Source organism: Labeo rohita, chromosome 9 (assembly GCF_022985175.1).
Source record: "Labeo rohita strain BAU-BD-2019 chromosome 9, IGBB_LRoh.1.0, whole genome shotgun sequence".
Taxonomy (NCBI): domain Eukaryota; kingdom Metazoa; phylum Chordata; class Actinopteri; order Cypriniformes; family Cyprinidae; genus Labeo; species Labeo rohita.
The window spans coordinates 29,650,026-29,667,759 of record NC_066877.1 but is presented as its reverse complement, the minus strand read 5'-3'; the positions used below and the strand labels follow the sequence as shown (position 1 = coordinate 29,667,759).

At 34.6% G+C, this 17,734-nt stretch overlaps 2 protein-coding genes across 7 annotated transcripts in view; both read right to left on the bottom strand.

The window, feature by feature from the left end:
• ppp1r1c (protein phosphatase 1, regulatory (inhibitor) subunit 1C) overlaps nucleotides 1–7,608 on the bottom strand; it is a 33,405-nt gene extending 25,797 nt beyond the window's left edge. Inside the window, exons 1-3 of one of the 3 annotated variants that reach the window (XM_051120138.1) lie at nucleotides 7,459–7,608; nucleotides 7,171–7,348; nucleotides 3,127–3,187 (exon numbers count right to left, since the gene is read on the bottom strand). In XM_051120138.1, coding sequence (XP_050976095.1) covers nucleotides 3,127–3,187; nucleotides 7,171–7,251 — 142 coding nt within the window. In that variant the 5' untranslated portion in view covers nucleotides 7,252–7,348; nucleotides 7,459–7,608. Of the gene's footprint in view, nucleotides 1–3,126; nucleotides 3,188–7,170; nucleotides 7,354–7,458 lie in introns of all 3 variants that reach the window. The other 2 variants (XM_051120140.1, XM_051120139.1) reach the window with 2 other exon arrangements.
• Nucleotides 7,609–15,170: 7,562 nt separating this feature from the next.
• itprid2 (ITPR interacting domain containing 2) overlaps nucleotides 15,171–17,734 on the bottom strand; it is a 59,564-nt gene continuing 57,000 nt past the window's right edge. For all 4 annotated transcript variants that reach the window (XM_051118779.1, XM_051118778.1, XM_051118780.1 and 1 more), the window contains one exon: nucleotides 15,171–16,073. Coding sequence is in view for 3 of the 4 variants with exons in the window: in XM_051118778.1 (XP_050974735.1) it covers nucleotides 16,067–16,073 (7 nt within the window). In the remaining variant the exon portion in view is untranslated. The remainder of the gene's footprint in view (nucleotides 16,074–17,734) is intronic.

Genomic DNA, 17,734 nt, shown 5'->3' with positions numbered 1-17,734 from the left:
CCAGACAAAGTAACTATTGCGTTACTTAAAAAAAAATCTAATTTAATATAACTATAAAATAAATCTAAAACATTGTACACTAATCTACACTATTTTAATGTTGTTGTGGGCAGTTTTGGGAATGTTACTTTGAAAAGTAATTAGTTATAGTTACTAGTTATTTCTCACAAATAGTAACTGAGTTAGTAACAGAGTTTTATCATTATAAAAGTAACTGATTACCAGGGAAAGTAACTATTGTGTTGCTTTTTAAATAAATAAATAAATAAATAAAAAATAAAATAAAATAAAATAAATTAAATATATTAAATAACTTGGATGACCCCAATATTAAATATGTTAAATGAATGAAATTTTAATGAAATTGATTACATTTTTAGTTTACTCACCAGACTAATATTAAATATCTGATATAATATTATAATTATAATTAGCATTCAACTTTAGCCATTAGAACTTTAGTAATTAGAATAACCATGTATGAACGCATGTTTGTCATGTTGACTGAACTTAGGACTGGTGGTGATATTGTTTGTAATTTAGTGTTTCTATGAACGTCTTGTTACTACCACGAATTCTACTATTAATAACAATATTAAACACACTAAGGTTTAATTGGCTGCTGGGTTCATGAATATTAATCACGTTGTCTGCGTTCGCTCTAACTGATTTGCTGTAATCAAAACAGGGACGATAATAGGTGAGCGCCAGCCAATGAGATTGCTGTTTTCACATTAGTTCCGCCTACTACCGGAGAAACCAGCAGTTCTTAAAAGCTGAAGTATTCCAAAGGAGCTCCGTTGTTTTGAGAGGAAAATACAACAAAGAATATCGTTTACACGTAGCGCGTCAATTCTGCATGATATAAGACTCTGTCGCTCTGTATCTTTCTTTGGGTGTGTGTGAGACAAAGTGACGGCTAGTCGTGTGCCTTCACACTGGAGTTTATAGCTCGTCAAATACAGGTAAGCTGCGCATGCATTCAGATGAACTGAAAAATTAAATTATAATATTATAATAAATGATAGTAACGCCGTATTTTATTGGCAGTAATGGTAACGGCGTTGTAACGTAGGACACAGTAATTCGTTTGATTACTCGTTACTGAAAAAATAATGCCGTTAGTAACGCCGTTTATTTATAACACCGTTATTCCCATCACCCGTGAGATATAATGTCAGTTGTGAGATATATAGTCACATTGTGATATAAAGTCACATCTGAGAGATATATAGTTATATTGTGATATATAAAGTCACATTTGAGAGATTTATAGTAATATAGTGAGATATAAAGTCATAGTTGTGAGATGTATAGTCATATTGTGATATATATAGTCACATTTGAGAAATATATAGTCAAATAGTGAGATATGAAGTCACAATTCTGAGATATAGTTACAAATGTGAGATATATAGTCATATTTTGAGATATGAAGTAAATTGTGAGATAATGTAGTGATATTGTGAGATATAGTCACATTTGTGAAATATGAAGTCATATAGTAAGATACAAAGTCACAATTGTGAGATATATAGTCATATTGTGAGATATAAAGTCACACATTTGCGATATAGTCATATTTTGAGATAGAAGGTCATAGTTGTGAGATATATAGTCATATTGTGAGCTATAAAGTCACATTTGAGAGATATATAGTCATGTTGTGAGATATAAAGTTATAATTGTGAGATAATAATTGTGAGAAGTAAATTGTGAGATAATATAGAGATATTGTGAGATATTGTGAGATATAAAGTCACATTTGAGAGATATATAGTCATGTTGTAAGATATAAAGTCATAGTTGTGACATATACAGTAGTCAAAATTTGAAGTGGATCAAAATAGTTTATCAAAGTTGTCCTAAGACAAGAATGGGTATTGTTTTGGTTGTTTTGGACAACTCTGACGAAAGGTTTTGATCCACTTCAAATGTTGACTACTGTATAGTCATATTGTGAGACAAAAAGTCGTAATTGTGAGATATATAGTCACTTTTGGAGATATATAGTCACATTGTGAGATATAAAGTCACTACTGTGAGATTTAAAGTCACACTGGAACACATAAGATCACATTTGGAGATTTAAATTCATACTGTGAGAAATATAGTCGCAGTGTGTGATATAAAGTCACTGTTGTGGGATATAGTCACATTGTGAGATATATGGCCATTTTGAGAGATTTAAAGTCACATTGAGAGCTATAAAGTCACATTGTGGGGTGTAAAGTCAGAATTCCCTTTTTATTTACTCTGAGGTGAGAACAGGCTTCTGGATTAACCTTCTAAAGGGTCATTTGCAGACAGTAGGTATAATTGAATCTCAGCAAAATACATCCCATCCAATTCCCAAATAACCCTGAATTCCACTCAGAGATAAGCCGTATCGTTCTACATTGAGGTTAAACTGAAAGTTCACCCAGAAGAGACAACGCTTGAAAAGATGACAGAGCTACAGTGCAACGCTCCACAAAGCCTGTCCGGCTGCATATGCTGACGCCATAGGTGGGTTGTTTGTGCTGATAGCGGCCTGTTGACCGTTGCCACATTCACAGCGTGTTGTACTGTTCCGACCCAAGGCTAGATTACAGACGCTTCGACGTGAAATGACCTCGTCAGACCTATCAAGTTGTCCTTTAAACCAGAAGAGTACATTTCCTCCCGCAATATCATATAATGATTGTACATGAGAATTGGAGAGGGCCTATTTTCATAACAATACAGACGCCCACGGCTTTATGTTAACAATAGCGGAAAATTCAAAAGAAATACTCCACAGCTGAACCTTTACAGCAATCGAACCTTGAAAAACACCATCAAATGATGCTCAAATAGACCAACTCTTGTTCGTCACTCATGAGGTCTAGAATTAATGCATTAGGGATGCTGATGCCAGTTAACCGAGGCAAAAGTATAGAGAATACTAAGAACTTTACCCTAAAGTGCCAGCTTAATGAGGAACAGACCATTCGCTGTAGATTCTTATCTTAATTTAGACGCACAGAAGCGCTGTAGTTCAATAGCGCCTTGTTTGCTATGACCCAATGCTCTGTATAGGTTGAACCAGCCCTTTCAGTGACTACAAAGATGCATACAACTCATTGAATGGTTTAAGGCTCTTACCTGATGCACTGGGCTCATTGTAGATGACCAATGTGGCTGGAGTAGGTCTGCGTTTGCGAATCTGAAGAGAAAAAAAAAAAAAAAAAAGTATAATAATTATACGGCCATTAACAGAAGTACTGCGGAAACCCATTTAACCGTGTTAAAATCCCTACGATACACATCCTTAAGTGGCTTATTGCTTTAATTTAATATAGCGTCCTGCTGGAAAAACACCAAGCTTAAGCTGGTTTGCTTGGTTCCCTAGCCTGATGAGTAAGAAAATGCCCCAAAACCCCTGTTTAACCAGTTATTAGACCAGGAAAAAAAAGCTAGTTTTAAGATGTTTTTACTTTATTTGTTTGGCATTTATATACAACATAGGCTCAATGGAAATACATGCCTCTATATACATTTCTGCAAAACTGAAAAAACATAGCTGTATGTGCAAATCAAAGTAGTTTCCAGCTGAAATGAATATTTGAGGTAGTAAAACTCCAACAACTTTTATTCCACATATGGTATGATTTACAGGAACAGAGTTTTGATTAATGAAGCCTAATTTTCACACAATTACTTGCAAAATATTATGTAATGTCTTTAAAACAATTTTAACAATCAGCAGCTTTATAGTCATGAGTTTTCTAATTCAGTAGGTTTGCTCAGTAGCTCACACGATATGTTTTCACTTGAGTGATCCGCATAAGGAAGTTAAAACAGCACGGCTGCATCAGCAAATGCATTTTTATATTACTTTTGCATTTGTTAATACTATCGGGTAGGTTTAGGGTTGGGTTTGGTGTAGACATGCAGAAATGTATATAGGAGGCATGTATTTTCATGAGCCCGGGTTGTTTATATTACCGTTTAACCATTTATCATGATTTTTAGCCTGGCTGTGCTTTTATATGAATCAGAATGCATGAAACTACGATCCAAACAAACATGCTACATACACCATGAGCAGTTTTTGATGTAAATTTGGCTATGTTTACACTAGTGCGTTTTCATTTTAAAACACATACGTTTTGCTACAGTTACGCCTGTCAATCACACTACTCCGGCGTTTTTGACCTTCAAAAACGGAGACTTTCGTAAATGTTGCATCTCATTTCAGATGCTCATTTTAAAAAAATAACCGTAAATTCCAAAGTAAAAAAAAAAAGAAACCCCAAGGAGTAAGAGTCAATTTTATTAGGGTTTTCAAACTAAAATGGGGTCTGCAGGGATTTTTCGAAAGCCTACTGTATACAGCCTCAGTGGTCATGTGACGTGCTTTTTTGGATGTGTAGTGTAGACGGAAATCGTTTCTGAAATGCAGTGAAAACACCAGTGTAGACAAGGATCGTTTTTAATTTAAAAAGCCTTGGCTTTGTGAATTTGTGCTACATATGACATATGCACATCTACATATAACATCTTAACTAAATAGAAACAGCAGACGGGCTGAATGAGAATGCAGATTCGCTCTCTGACAGCAGGTGGCGCTTATGGAACAACAACAATACAGTGTTTCCTTTGTTACGGCTGTAAACAAAGCAGCACTGTGTTTTTAAATACTACATTAATAAGCATTATACAGAGGTAAGATGAAAAGAAAATACCATTTAAACTTTTCTGAAAAGAGATACATTTATATAAACCCTCACCCCAATTCAGTATTTACAATTTCTTCCAATATTTCACACATGGTATACTTAAAAAGTCGACAAATTTTTATTCTCCGAAAAAAAAAATGACCGATCGTTTCGCTAGATAAGACCCTTCTTCCTCGGCTGGGATCATTTAGAGCCCTTTGAAGCTGCATTTAAACTACATTTTGGAAGTTCAAAATTGGGGCACCAATCAAGTCCATTATATGAAGAAAAATCCTGAAATGTTTTCCTCAAAAACCATAATTTCTTTACGACTGAAGACAGAAAGACATGAACATCTTGGATGACAAGGGGGTAAGTAAATTATTTGTGAATTGTTGTTCTGAAAGTGGACTTCTCCTTCAACAGGGCCCTCCTCTCAATTCACAATGCGGTCTAAATTGCTTATAGCCACTTGTGCCGTGTATGTAATTCAAACCGGTTTACCGGTATATCGCTCAGTAGTACCCTAACTGACAGTAACAGATGGAACATGGGTGTAAAATGTTCATGCTGACTGATTTACCCCATGTGTCCAGACACCAGCATTTGTTGGGTGATTCACTGAGGTCAATACAATCAATTCCCTGAAGAAGGCTGCTGGGTTTAGATCACTTTTAGCCTCACAACATGCTGTCTCAACACATGTGAAACAGCATGAGCTCACACTCAACAATGTCATCCACCTCCATGTGGTTTGAAGTATACCTGAACATCAGAGTCAATTTTATAAGAGATAAGAGATTAACCTACAAGAATGGCCCAGTGTGTGAGAGAGATTCAGGAGCAATCACTTGACCTATTGAGCCAGTACTGTGTTCTCACTACATGAGGTTTTGTTGATCACGTACATCTGTTATTGCGCCCCAGCCAACTCACTAGTTACACAACCTCAAGTTAATTCGATGTTAATAAATATGGCGAAAGCTAGGCGAAAACCACTACCTAACAAGACAAAAAAAAGCCCTTGGATCTTAATTAAAGCATTCTGGATCAGCTAGAATAGCTTGAAAACAAATCAACATATTGTACCACATTAACTCATGTGGACCTGGACCACAAAACTAGTCGTAATGGTCATTTTTTCAATCTGAAAGCTGAATAAATAAGCTTTCCATTGATGTATGGCTTGTTAGGATAGGACAATATTTGTCCGAGATACTATTTGAAAATCTAGAATCTAAGGGTGCAAAAAAATCTAAATATTGAGAAATTCATCTTTAAAGTTGTCCAAATTAGGTTTTCAGCAATGCATATCACTAATCAAAAAATATGTTTTGATAATTTTGACCCATACAATGTATTGTTGGCTATTGCTACAAATATACCTTAAGACTGGTTTTGTAGTCCAGAATCACATATATATATATATATATATATATATATATTTCAATTTGCAACAAATTACTCACATCAATACATAAAATTATTATATAATACATTAAGAAATTATAATACATAAAATCTACGTAAAATGTGCCAGATTTAGCCAAGGTTTTTACTTTTCAGCTGTAGTCTGATGGCAGGTTGATGTAAAGAAAATAAAAATAAATCTATATATATATATATACAACACTTAACACTAAAATCCAATTTTTAGAAACTAAAACGATTTTTCATATCTTTTAATTCTGGCGAGTCATAGGCTCCTCGAAAAGCAAATGATAACTGACTAAAAGTACTTCTCCCTAATGGTATATTACACTCACGGCTTTAGCTGCAGGGTCAGTGAAAATCTGAACTACTGCCTGATTGTGCCAGCACATAAAATCACTGAGCCCTGAACCTGCATCAGACCAGGTTGTTTGCCATTTATTTATTTATTTTTTAAAAAGCCTCCAAGAAACAAGAGCGAACACTGCCTTTACTGATGGAGAACTTACTCAGCACAAGAGAGACTGCCACTGATTGGACAAGCTGGCATCATCATAAAATCAGCCTCGCTCTTTTCTGTTATGACACTGTCAGCAACAGCACCAACATCAAACACTTTTACTGTCGGGCATGAAGCCTCACCGCTGGATCCGGATCCATCAATGAACAGCTCTACTATAGCGGGAACACAATAAGAATCTACCACAAACAACAATTTTAGAAGAAAAAATTGCCATCAATTCGAACCCGCTATCAAAATAGTCGACAAAAACTATTTTGTACTGAAATTTGAAAGCAAATCGCAAATGTTTTATCCCCCTTCTCACACAAGTGCATGCAAAACACTATTTGTTCCAGCCATTACTGTGGTGTGCATTAAAAAATTACATATTTTCCAAGCACTACAATCTCTCTATGTATGACATCATGTCATAAAACTGATTTTGGCAGCAATCTGCACAGATCTGATGCTTCAAGACAGTCTCAAGGGAGTCCAAAAGCAATCCAGGCCAGTCTCCATTAGGCACAATGCAATAAAAGAGCCTCTTCTACTTACGTGCTCGGCTGCCTGGGGATCCAACTGGCTTTGGAAGAGTGGAACGGCAAACTGAATTTTCTTAGGGCTGTTGGGCTCCATGCTGAACGAGAGAGCTGACGGAGAGAGAGATGGAGACAAACTGGACCCTACTTATCAGCCCCTGTGATTTCCTCTCCCTCCTGTACGGCCCGCCTTCCTTTACTCCACGAGAGAGAGAGAGAAAGAGAGAGAGAGAATGAGGCACACAGACAAACAGCAGAACAAATAGTCAGTCTGTCCTTCCCACATCCGTGTTGTCCCACTCACTTCACTGTGGTCCCGTGTCCCATAAACCTCCCAGAAGCAGAGATGGCTGCAGGTCTTCTCAGTGCGAGTTTTCCGACTTCTCCGGGACACGCTCTGATCTCTCTCTGCTTTGCTCTCTCTCTCACTCTCTCTCTCTTTTTTTCTCTCACTATCATTAGCAAGACTCAGAGCAATGCAATATAAGCCCCCACCGGGACCTGCTGATGCTCCTACATTATTTATGATCCTGATTCAGGATGCTGTCTGCAGTTTTCGCATCACATGGCCGGATTTCTCTTCACGGACACGGGTAAACTGCGAGACAAGAGAATGTTCTTTATAATGTATAACAAGCTCCATCACACTGGCACTTCATTTATGGATTTTTAATTATTCAGGGATTCTTGTGAGCTGGGAATGATTCACTGTCCTGCTAAAACAGCCGTTTTATTTTTAGCCAGAGCGGATGTAGAATGAATCAAGGGTTTAAGACAAAAGATGTTTTTGTGTAGGAATATGTAAAATATTAAATGAGGAGTCCAATACTTTCGATTCAATGGATTTCCATTACACTGGCATATGTGCTGACAAAATTCAGTAAATAAAAACTGCACTCACAAAGAGCAATTTTAGCTGATATATATTTTATATTTAGATGCACTTTCTAAGGCAAGCATCACTACTGCTATTGCTATAGAGTTTGGTATATAAACAAAAGTTATATGCATACATAAAACTTAATTAAAAAAATATATTTGACTTAAAAAAATATATTTATATGAGATATATAATGTATTCTAAAATATATATATAAATATACAAAATAACAAAAATATTTTATATTTCTATAAAAGGTGTATTAAACTTCAGTGGACATCTTGTTCTGTAATGTTTGTTCGACCTCAAAAATGAATGACACCTCAAAATATAAAAAGTTGAATAAAACCACAAAACCTGTCATAAGAGTCCATTTCTTTTTTAAATTGAGATTTATAATTACCATCTGATTAAACAAGAATAAATAAGCTTTACACATGTATGGTTTGTTAGGATACGAGTGTATTTGACAGAGATACAACTATTTTAAAATCTTGAATCTGAGGGTGCAAAAAAATCTAAATATTGAGAAAATTGCCTACTAATACTACTAATCAAAAATTAAGTTTTGATATATTTACGGTAAAGGAAAATCTAATTTTGACCTATACAATGTATTGTTGGCTACTGCTACAAATATACCAGTATAACTTATGACAGGTTTTGTGGTTCAGGGTCGTATATTACATGCACTTTCCAGGCATGAAAATTATAATTTTAAAATACCCTGATATTTGCAGGCTTTCCATAGCCTTGTAACTGTTAAATAAAACTAAACAGTTTTTTTAATTGAAATAAAGCTAACATAAAACAAATATTAGACGGAAAAACTTCAAAGAATACTTTAAAAAATAGAAAACAAACAGATATGTTGCCTTTGCAACAAACTCAAAATAGAATAAGTTAACTTATAAATAAAAAATTTGATTAATAAAATAAGTTTGGTAACTTAAGTTTGAGACTGAAAAACTTAAAAAAGAAATTAAAGATAGATAGAAATATAGTTTTTAAAAATCTAATTAAAATAATAAAAGTACATAGCAAAAGCTAAAATAAAAATGGAAACTGAAAAGATTCAAATAAGAGCTAACTCAAATTATTTAAAATATTCAAAATACTATAAATAATAATACTAAAATAACACAGTCCTGTAAAATACAAACATATTATCTCCATCTAAACTATCTCAAATTCTTTGAAAAGAAGAAGCAATGACATTGTTTTGTGGATTACGAAAATAAATTCGGCATAATATTTGGTGTAATAGTTCAAAGTGTGACCATGTATTGATCCTAACCGTAACCCAGGACAGACGCCACCTATGCTGTTTGCTCGGGTCACTGGACATCTGCCAATGAGATAACTGCTATTGATCCACCTGCCTGCTTTGAAATAGGTCATTAGTCTGCGGCCTGTCTAAAACGCAACCTGAAGGGGGGAAATGGAGATTTCTGCAAAATAGAACAAATAAATGATAAACAGTTGGGTAAATGTTCCTACACATATTGTAAGCTCCAGTATGCAGAAAAATATATAATTTAAAATCAATTTAAATGTAGCATTTAAACATAATTATCAGTGTATTATTTCATTATTAAATTTAACTACAATTTTTAAATATTAATAATTAAATAAAGTTTATACAATGCCATTCCAAAGTTTGGTTCCAGTAAAAATTCTGCAAGGATGCATTCAATTGGTCAAAAGTAACCATAAAATATGTATAATGTTACAGAAGATTTCTATTAAAAAAACAAAACAAAACTAATAAATAAGAATGAATGAAAAATAAATAAATGAATAAATTTGCCTTTGGCATCGCAGGAATAAATTACATTTTAAAATATATCAGAAAGCAGTTTTAAATTGTAAACAACATTTCACAATATTATGTTTTTTACTGTATTACTGATCAAATAAATGCAAGCTTGATGAGTATAAGAGACTTTTCTCTAAAATATTAAAAACTCTACCCAACTCCAAAATCCTGAATCATAGCATAACAAATACTATGATATAAAAATAACAAATAAATAATGAATAATTTAATTATTTTTATTTGTCAGTTTGACAGTTTATACATTGCTTTTTTATTAATAAATTGCTAATTTATTAGCAATTCATTAATAAAAAAAAGCAATGTATAAACTGTCAAACTGACAAATAAAAATAATTATATTATTCATTATTTATTTTTATTTATTTTTAATTGGCATTCTACTTTCATACTTAAATAAAAACGGCAGAGACGTAACTAAACAAAATAGTTCCACAACAAGATGTTGTCTGTTTCCGCTTGTTAAACTAGATTCAACAAATAGTATATTATATTCAGGAGTCATCTGGTGTCACCTGAGGTTAGTCTGGAAAAAAAAGAAGGACTGTAAGAATCCTGAAGAAACAAACTCACATCATTTCACCCCGTTCACCTCTGGAACAAACAGTACCAAACCACCTTACCTCACTCATGTTTACACCCCGTCATGACTGCCTCCCATTTACAGGTTTTAGCTTGACCTTATGACCCTAATCATCAGGAGCAGGTTATATCAGACAGGAAATTACTGGAGCTTAATGAACGTCACAGGGCGGAGAAAGCACAAACCAGGCGCTGTTTATTACCTACGTCCCAGTGCGTCTGACAGACCGTTGCGCAAGTTTTAACAGATATGCTTTTATTTTATGGCAGGCGCAATTAAACGGTAGAGGGCTGTGTCACACAAGCTGTCAAAATCATTATGCACTGAGGTTTGATAAAAAAGCAAGGTGATGTCATGAGGCTAACCATGATGTCCTGTCAAATGTGTGTTCAAGAACACACAAGGACAAAAGTACAACCGCGTCCTTGTGCTCATGGGTGTTTGCCTAAAGCAAGAAGCTGGGAGATGAAGAAAAGTAAAATTGAGCGGTGGGGAAACATATCCAGCACCCTCCTTAGACGTGACGGAGAGTGCAATCCAATAGTGCCTGTAATAAAGTTAATTTTCCCTGACTACTCAGTCTGTCTCCTCTGTAGAGGAACACAAAACACCTTTATGCTGCTGTCCTGGACATAGCCGAGCTGCTCTAACAGTTTAAAATAAAAATCCCACACGATCGTCAAGTTATTCAACCCATTTCTGTTATATATATCGGTATATCCCCCAGGTCTAATGTAGCTTTTTATGTTAATGGCCGCCCTCTGTATCCATTCAAGCGTGCCCACAATATCAAACTCACTCTCCCGCCAACCTTCTATCTCAGAGACATGTTGCCATGGTAACAGTGTGCTGGATTGAGTTATGGATCAAAATAATTTTTCTGACCCACAGGTATTTTCATCGTCATACTTGGCTAAACACAGCAGTGGGAGTCTGCCATTAACATTGTTGCCTGCATTAAAAATGGTAAGTGCAAAGGACAAACACGATCAGGGCTAAAAGAGCAGAGTTACTGAGAAAGCCTTTATCAAATCAAGCATGATTGAAATACAGGAAGGTTCTATTGGGTACTTAATATTTGGAACCCTTACAGGTTTTTTCCACCTTATTCTTCAACGTGGAAATAAGCCTATGCGCAAGACTTTCCGGTTCATTAGCCGCTAGAGGGTTTGCACTTGTGTCACGATTTGGTCAGTTACCCTGATGTGCAACCATATTTGCAATACTCGGATGTAGACATTAGCATGGATTGCATGGGTAATGTACTACTAAATACGTTGTTCTGCTAATTTATGCTGTCTAAATCACAGAAAAAACATGTGGGAGCTACTAAATCATATAGAGAAGGTCTTAGTAAGCTAGGGCCCTATGATTTCCGCCATGCGGAAAACGCGGACGGAATCGCGGAATCCAGTCGTAAAAACGGAATTTACTGAATAACATGGAATATCACAGAATTTGTCAGTTCGAATGAAGTTCGAATGAATTAAATAAAAATAGGTCATTATACTTAAATCAAACCGCAATATGGACTAGTATCTGTAAATATTACGCTGCAAAAAATACCATTTAAATGTGAATCCTGCATGTTCTGCGTGTCTCTGTTTTAATGAACGGAGCAGATAAACGGTTTTGTTTATCTGTCGTCTCAATAAATGAAGACATAATTACATGAACAATATCTGCTGAGAGTCACTTCATGAGCATTTGTTTAACTTGAAGATATTGTGCCAGATATTTATTACTACTACTACTAAAATGAAAAAACATTATTTTTTAAGGTATAATCACAACATTTCTTCCATGTTTTAATTTTAATAGTAAATTCCCCTTTGTTTGCCAAAAAAAAGCTTAATTTTCAGTAATTAAAAGATAAATGAAATGAATGTTTTATGCCTTCATTTGATAACCAGAACATTTTAAATACACAACACAGAATTTCTGAGGGTACAAAACTTTTCATAAGGCTATTTTAAGAATAAATTTGAATAAATTAAGTATGCATTCAAATAATTAGACATGCTAAAACAGAATTTGGTAACAATAAAACATATGGTGAGAAAAAATAAAACATTTCATAGGGCTCTAAACATGTCAGTTTTGTTAAACCTTTATTAAATTGATGTGAAATTGTATAAGTTTCATGATTTTAATTAATTAGACATGCTCTTTGATTAATAAAATGTAATTTAGCCATTAAAAAGAAGTTGAGAAAAATTAAAACGGGAAAAAACTGAATCCAGAAAAATTAAAATGGAAAAAACGGAATTTGGGAAAAAATAAAACAGATTTCATAGGGCCCTAGTAAGCAGGAAAGGGCACATTATTTTGACAAACTAAAATTAATAGGTGGTAAAGATATGTACGAGCAGTATTAATTAACTACTTAACCGGAAATGACAAGAACAAACATGAATGTTGTCAAGATTCTTGCCCTTGGAAATCCTGGTTCAGTTTAGCCAACCACAAACGTCTTTTGTTCCTCAGACAGTTTTTGCACTTTTCTCTTTTATTTGTTACACCTTTTGGCAGTCTATAGAACTCCAAATGTTTTTCCCGTCCTGACCGATTAGTACAGCCCAAAACATGAAAATAATTGACCATTGTCAGCAGCAATAATCAGCAAAATATGCGAGTTTCATTTGGTTCTGTGGCATTGTTTACATGCAGTGCCGCCAATATGGCCGACTGATGACGCATAGTAAAATAACCAAAAGAATAACAACATGCAATAAGCTAAACGGTAAAACTGTTTGCACTACAAACCAGTGTGTTCATAAATAAGATAATACATGAAAATAACATGGTAAGATGAGCTGTTTTGTAGACCTAAAATAGCTGGACATGGATGAAACATAAAGCCAGACTCATAAAATTTACAAATCTTACTAGAAAAATAAGGTGAATATTAAATGCATTTTAATGGTTTCATCAAAAAGTTTCTATCCACATTTTGCCTGAGTAACCGATGAGCGCCGCATTAAATTGATCAAAGCTGACAATAAAGACATTTATAATGTAAAAATGAAATATTTCATATAAATGCTGTTCTTTTGAACTTTCTATTGATCACAGAATCCTGAAAAATGTATCATAGCTTTTACAAAAATATTAAGCAGCACCTGTTTTCAACATTAATTCAGCTTTGCATCACAGGAATAAACTGCATTTTAAAATATATTAATATAGAAAACAATTATTTTAAATTGTAATAATATTTCACAATATTACTGTATTTTTGCAGCCTTGGTGAGCATGTGTTCCTTCTTTTAAAAACATTTCTTACGAATCTTACCGACCCCAAAGTTCTGAACAGTCTTGCGCTTTATGGAATGTTTTATTGCCAGATTATATCATGGTTAATATTTTCCTGGATCAGCATCAGATGAACTCAGGATCAGAATAAGAATGTAATTAAACAAAAGAAATATATCTCTGTAAATATAATTCTTAATTTTCAAAAGATCTACAAAGTTCATCGCAAGTGCATGTTTACTTTCTGGAAGCCATGTTACCTGATCAAACACTGTAAATGGATTCCTGGACTGGGCAAGATCTTGAGTCACCTCTCAGATCCCAAATATACACACAGCTTGTAAAACTAATAAAAGATTAAACACATGCTGTGAATAAATGCACTTGATTAAGAAGACTGATGAACTGTTGATAGCACAATAACAACAATCATTAATACATTTAATTTCAAACTCATTAATAAACCAAAAAGGAACACACAACAACAATAATAATAATAATAATAAAAAGTAGGGCTTGTAAATCCACCCTTCAGACATTTATGGGGCCAGGCATACCAGAGGGTTGCAGAGCACAAATGTGCAGCTCATATTTTTATTGAAGCACTTATATGAACCATTTTGTATAAACGAGTGTTATTAGAGCTGTAAAAGTGTCTAAATCATCCAGGCTACAGTAAGTTTATTCCCTTTCCAGTATCCTTTCACATATCGTTAAAAGTTTGAGAGTTTGTTTTGTCACCTAAATGGAGAAATTTAGCATTACATCACTTGTTCACCAGTGGATTCTCTGCAGTGAATGGGTGCCGTCAAAGTGAGAGTCCAAACATCTGATAAAAATAAATAATCCACATCACTCCAGTCCATCAATTAACATATTGTGAACTGAAATGCTGTGTTTGTAAGAAACAAATCCATTGTTAAGACATTTTTAGGAGTCCTCTATTTATAATATTGCTTTCTCCAGTGAAAATGTAGTCTCACCTGAATCAGGAGAGACATATGCACATATTAAGCACCATTAACAAGTGAAATCAGACTAAAACAATCCACTTGTCAGTGGATCTTGGTGTGAGAGGACAAAAGTAGATGGTTTTCATTATGGTAGACATTATAGATTAAAGACTCATTAAAATGCCTTAATAATGGATTTATTTTTCACAAACATGCAGCTTTTCACATCACAATATGTTAATTGATGGACTGGATCCATGTGGATTACTTGTGGATTATTGTGATGTTTTTTTGTCAGCTATTTGCACCCATTTACTGCAGAGGATCCATTGGTGAGCAAGTGACGTAATGATACATTTCTTCATATCTGTTCCAACAAACAGAGTAAATTCTGCGGTTACCTGTAATATTCAGTATGTTTGTAGAGTATAAAGATTGTAAACCATAATGCAAACACTATCCACCATCTCCAGGAACTCAAACAAAATTATGACTCGGCAAGTGTATGTACAAAATAAATAAATCTTTATTAATGATTTGCATTAAAGATTATCCCTCATGCATCCCAAGCGGAAAGGGAACATGTCCCCTTTGTCGCGTAAATCAATTAGTATTACAATTCATTACAGCTTAGACAAAAAAAACTCATTCACACTGAGGAAAATTAAGTTGAACACTTTAAATCCTCATCAGAAGATTTGACTATTCACTGCTGTTTGCAAGAATAAAAATATATTTTACGGGCGTGCTAATGTGTGTGCATATATAAAAAGAGATTTTAGTGCTTTTTCTTCTCACAGGACAATGTGTTTATGAATGTGCTTTGAAGTGTCTTAAGTGTCTATACATACAATATGTGATAGACTATCAACAGGAAATAAAGACAGCGGTGTGCATCTTGAGTAGAACAGTAGTTGTGATTGGTCAGTTCAAGTTTGAGAGAAAAAAGTGAAATGTATTGCACAGTTAGTTCCTCACAGAGGCTGAATTAGAAAACAAGTCTGATTACAGTAGACATTTTTGTCCTAGACAGACAAAGACACACTCACACAGAAACCTTTAGTCTCCCACAAGTCTTTTCAACCGCTGCAAACATCCAGCAAGACCTGCATCACATACTTAAATACATCCCAAAAGATTCATTACATTGCAGTAATATGTACCAGACGGATACCACGATAAGCCGAGTGCCCTTTCCGGATTCGGGCAGTGGAAGATCTCAACCGCTGAAAAAGTGGAATCTGGACACAGGCGCATAAGCAGACTCCCTGCAGCTCTAAAGTCCAGAAGCGAGTTGAGACTGAAAGGGCTTCACAGACTGAACCAGACAGAGGTGTTGGGCCGTTCTCAGTGCAAAGCTTTAACCAGTGTTCGTTGTGACTATTTCACAGGATTATTTCTTCTTCACCTCCTGAAGGAAACAAAACAGTGATATTGATTGAGAAGACTGTTCCAAAACCTAGTGAGCTGCCTGCCTACTGCCTTCTAGTGAGTGTAAAATTGCACAGCGCACGCAAATAGTAGGTCAAAAGTAAGATTACTATTTTAAATCAATTTATCAAGGTTTCCACAAAAATCAGCAGTTTTTAATATTGCACCACATCAGCATATTGGAATGATTTCTGAAGGTTCGTGTGACACTAAAGACTGAAGAAATGATGCTAAAAATTCAGCTTTGCATCACAGGAATAAACTACCAAAAAAGTTTGATGGTTTTCATTCTGAAATAGATTAGATAGGTAGTTTAAAGTAGTTTTAAAGCTTAAACTTTAAATGTTTTAAAGGCAAGTCTGTCAGATAGATAGATAGATAGATAGATAGACATGTCGTTAGCATGTTTCTAGCATGATTAGCATGTTGTTAGCATGTTTTAAAGGAACACTCCACTTTTTTTGAAAATAGGCTGTCCAACTTCACCAGCACTAAGTTTGTGTAGATGCAGAGTTGCAGCCGGCAGAGTTGATGGCTGCGTAATATCACTGCGCCTGCTGCACCCTAGTACGGCAGCAAAGTTACTTGATTATTACGGTGGAATGAGACTACAGTTTCTAGCCATATCGACCTAGAAAATCACAACTTTTTAAATTTTTTGTCCGTCTTTGTACACAGTGTAGCTACACAAGAGTCAAGTTTTAAATAGAAAAAATATCGAAACTCTGTGGTAATTTTTGAGCGAGATGCTAATGGTCTAATCGGATTCAATGATCTATACTAAGCTATGCTAAAAGTGCCACCGCCAGACACGGAGATCAGCTGAATGGATTTGAAAATGGTAAAACAACTGTTTAACTCTAAGGGAGCCTATTTCCAAAAAAAGTGGAGCGTTCCTTTAACATGATTAACATGTTTCTGCTAGCATGTTTCTATTATGATTAGCAAGTTACTAGTATGTTGCTAGCATGTTTCTAGTATGATTAGCATATTTGCATGTTTATAGCATGATTAACAAATTACTAGCATGATTATCAAGTTACTAACATGTTGCTAGGATGATTACCATGTTGTTAGCACGATTAGCAAGTTACTAGCATGTTGCTTGCATGATTATGTTACTAGCATGTTTCTAACATGATTGGCAAGCTACTAGCATGATTCTAGTTGCTAGGCTTAGCTAGATACATAGATAGATAGACAGACAGACAGACAGACAGACAGATAACTAACATGTTGTTAGCATCTTTCTAGCATAATTAGCATGTCACTAGCATTTTGTTAACATGTTTTACATGATTAACATGTTTCTATCATTATTAGCAAGTTACTAACATGTTGTTTGCATGTTTTAAACATTAACAAGTTACTAGCATGTTGCTAGCATGTTTCTAACATGATTAGCAAATTACTAGTATGTTGCTAACATGTTTCTAGCATGATTAACATGTTGTTAGCATGTTTTTTACATGATTAGCATGTTGTTAACATGTTTCTAGCATGATTAAATTACTAGCATGATTATCAAGTTACAAACATGTTGCTGAGATCATTATCATGCTGTTAACATGATTAGCAAGTTACTAGCATGTTGCTTGCATGATTAACACATTGTTAGCATGTTATTAGCATTATTATGTT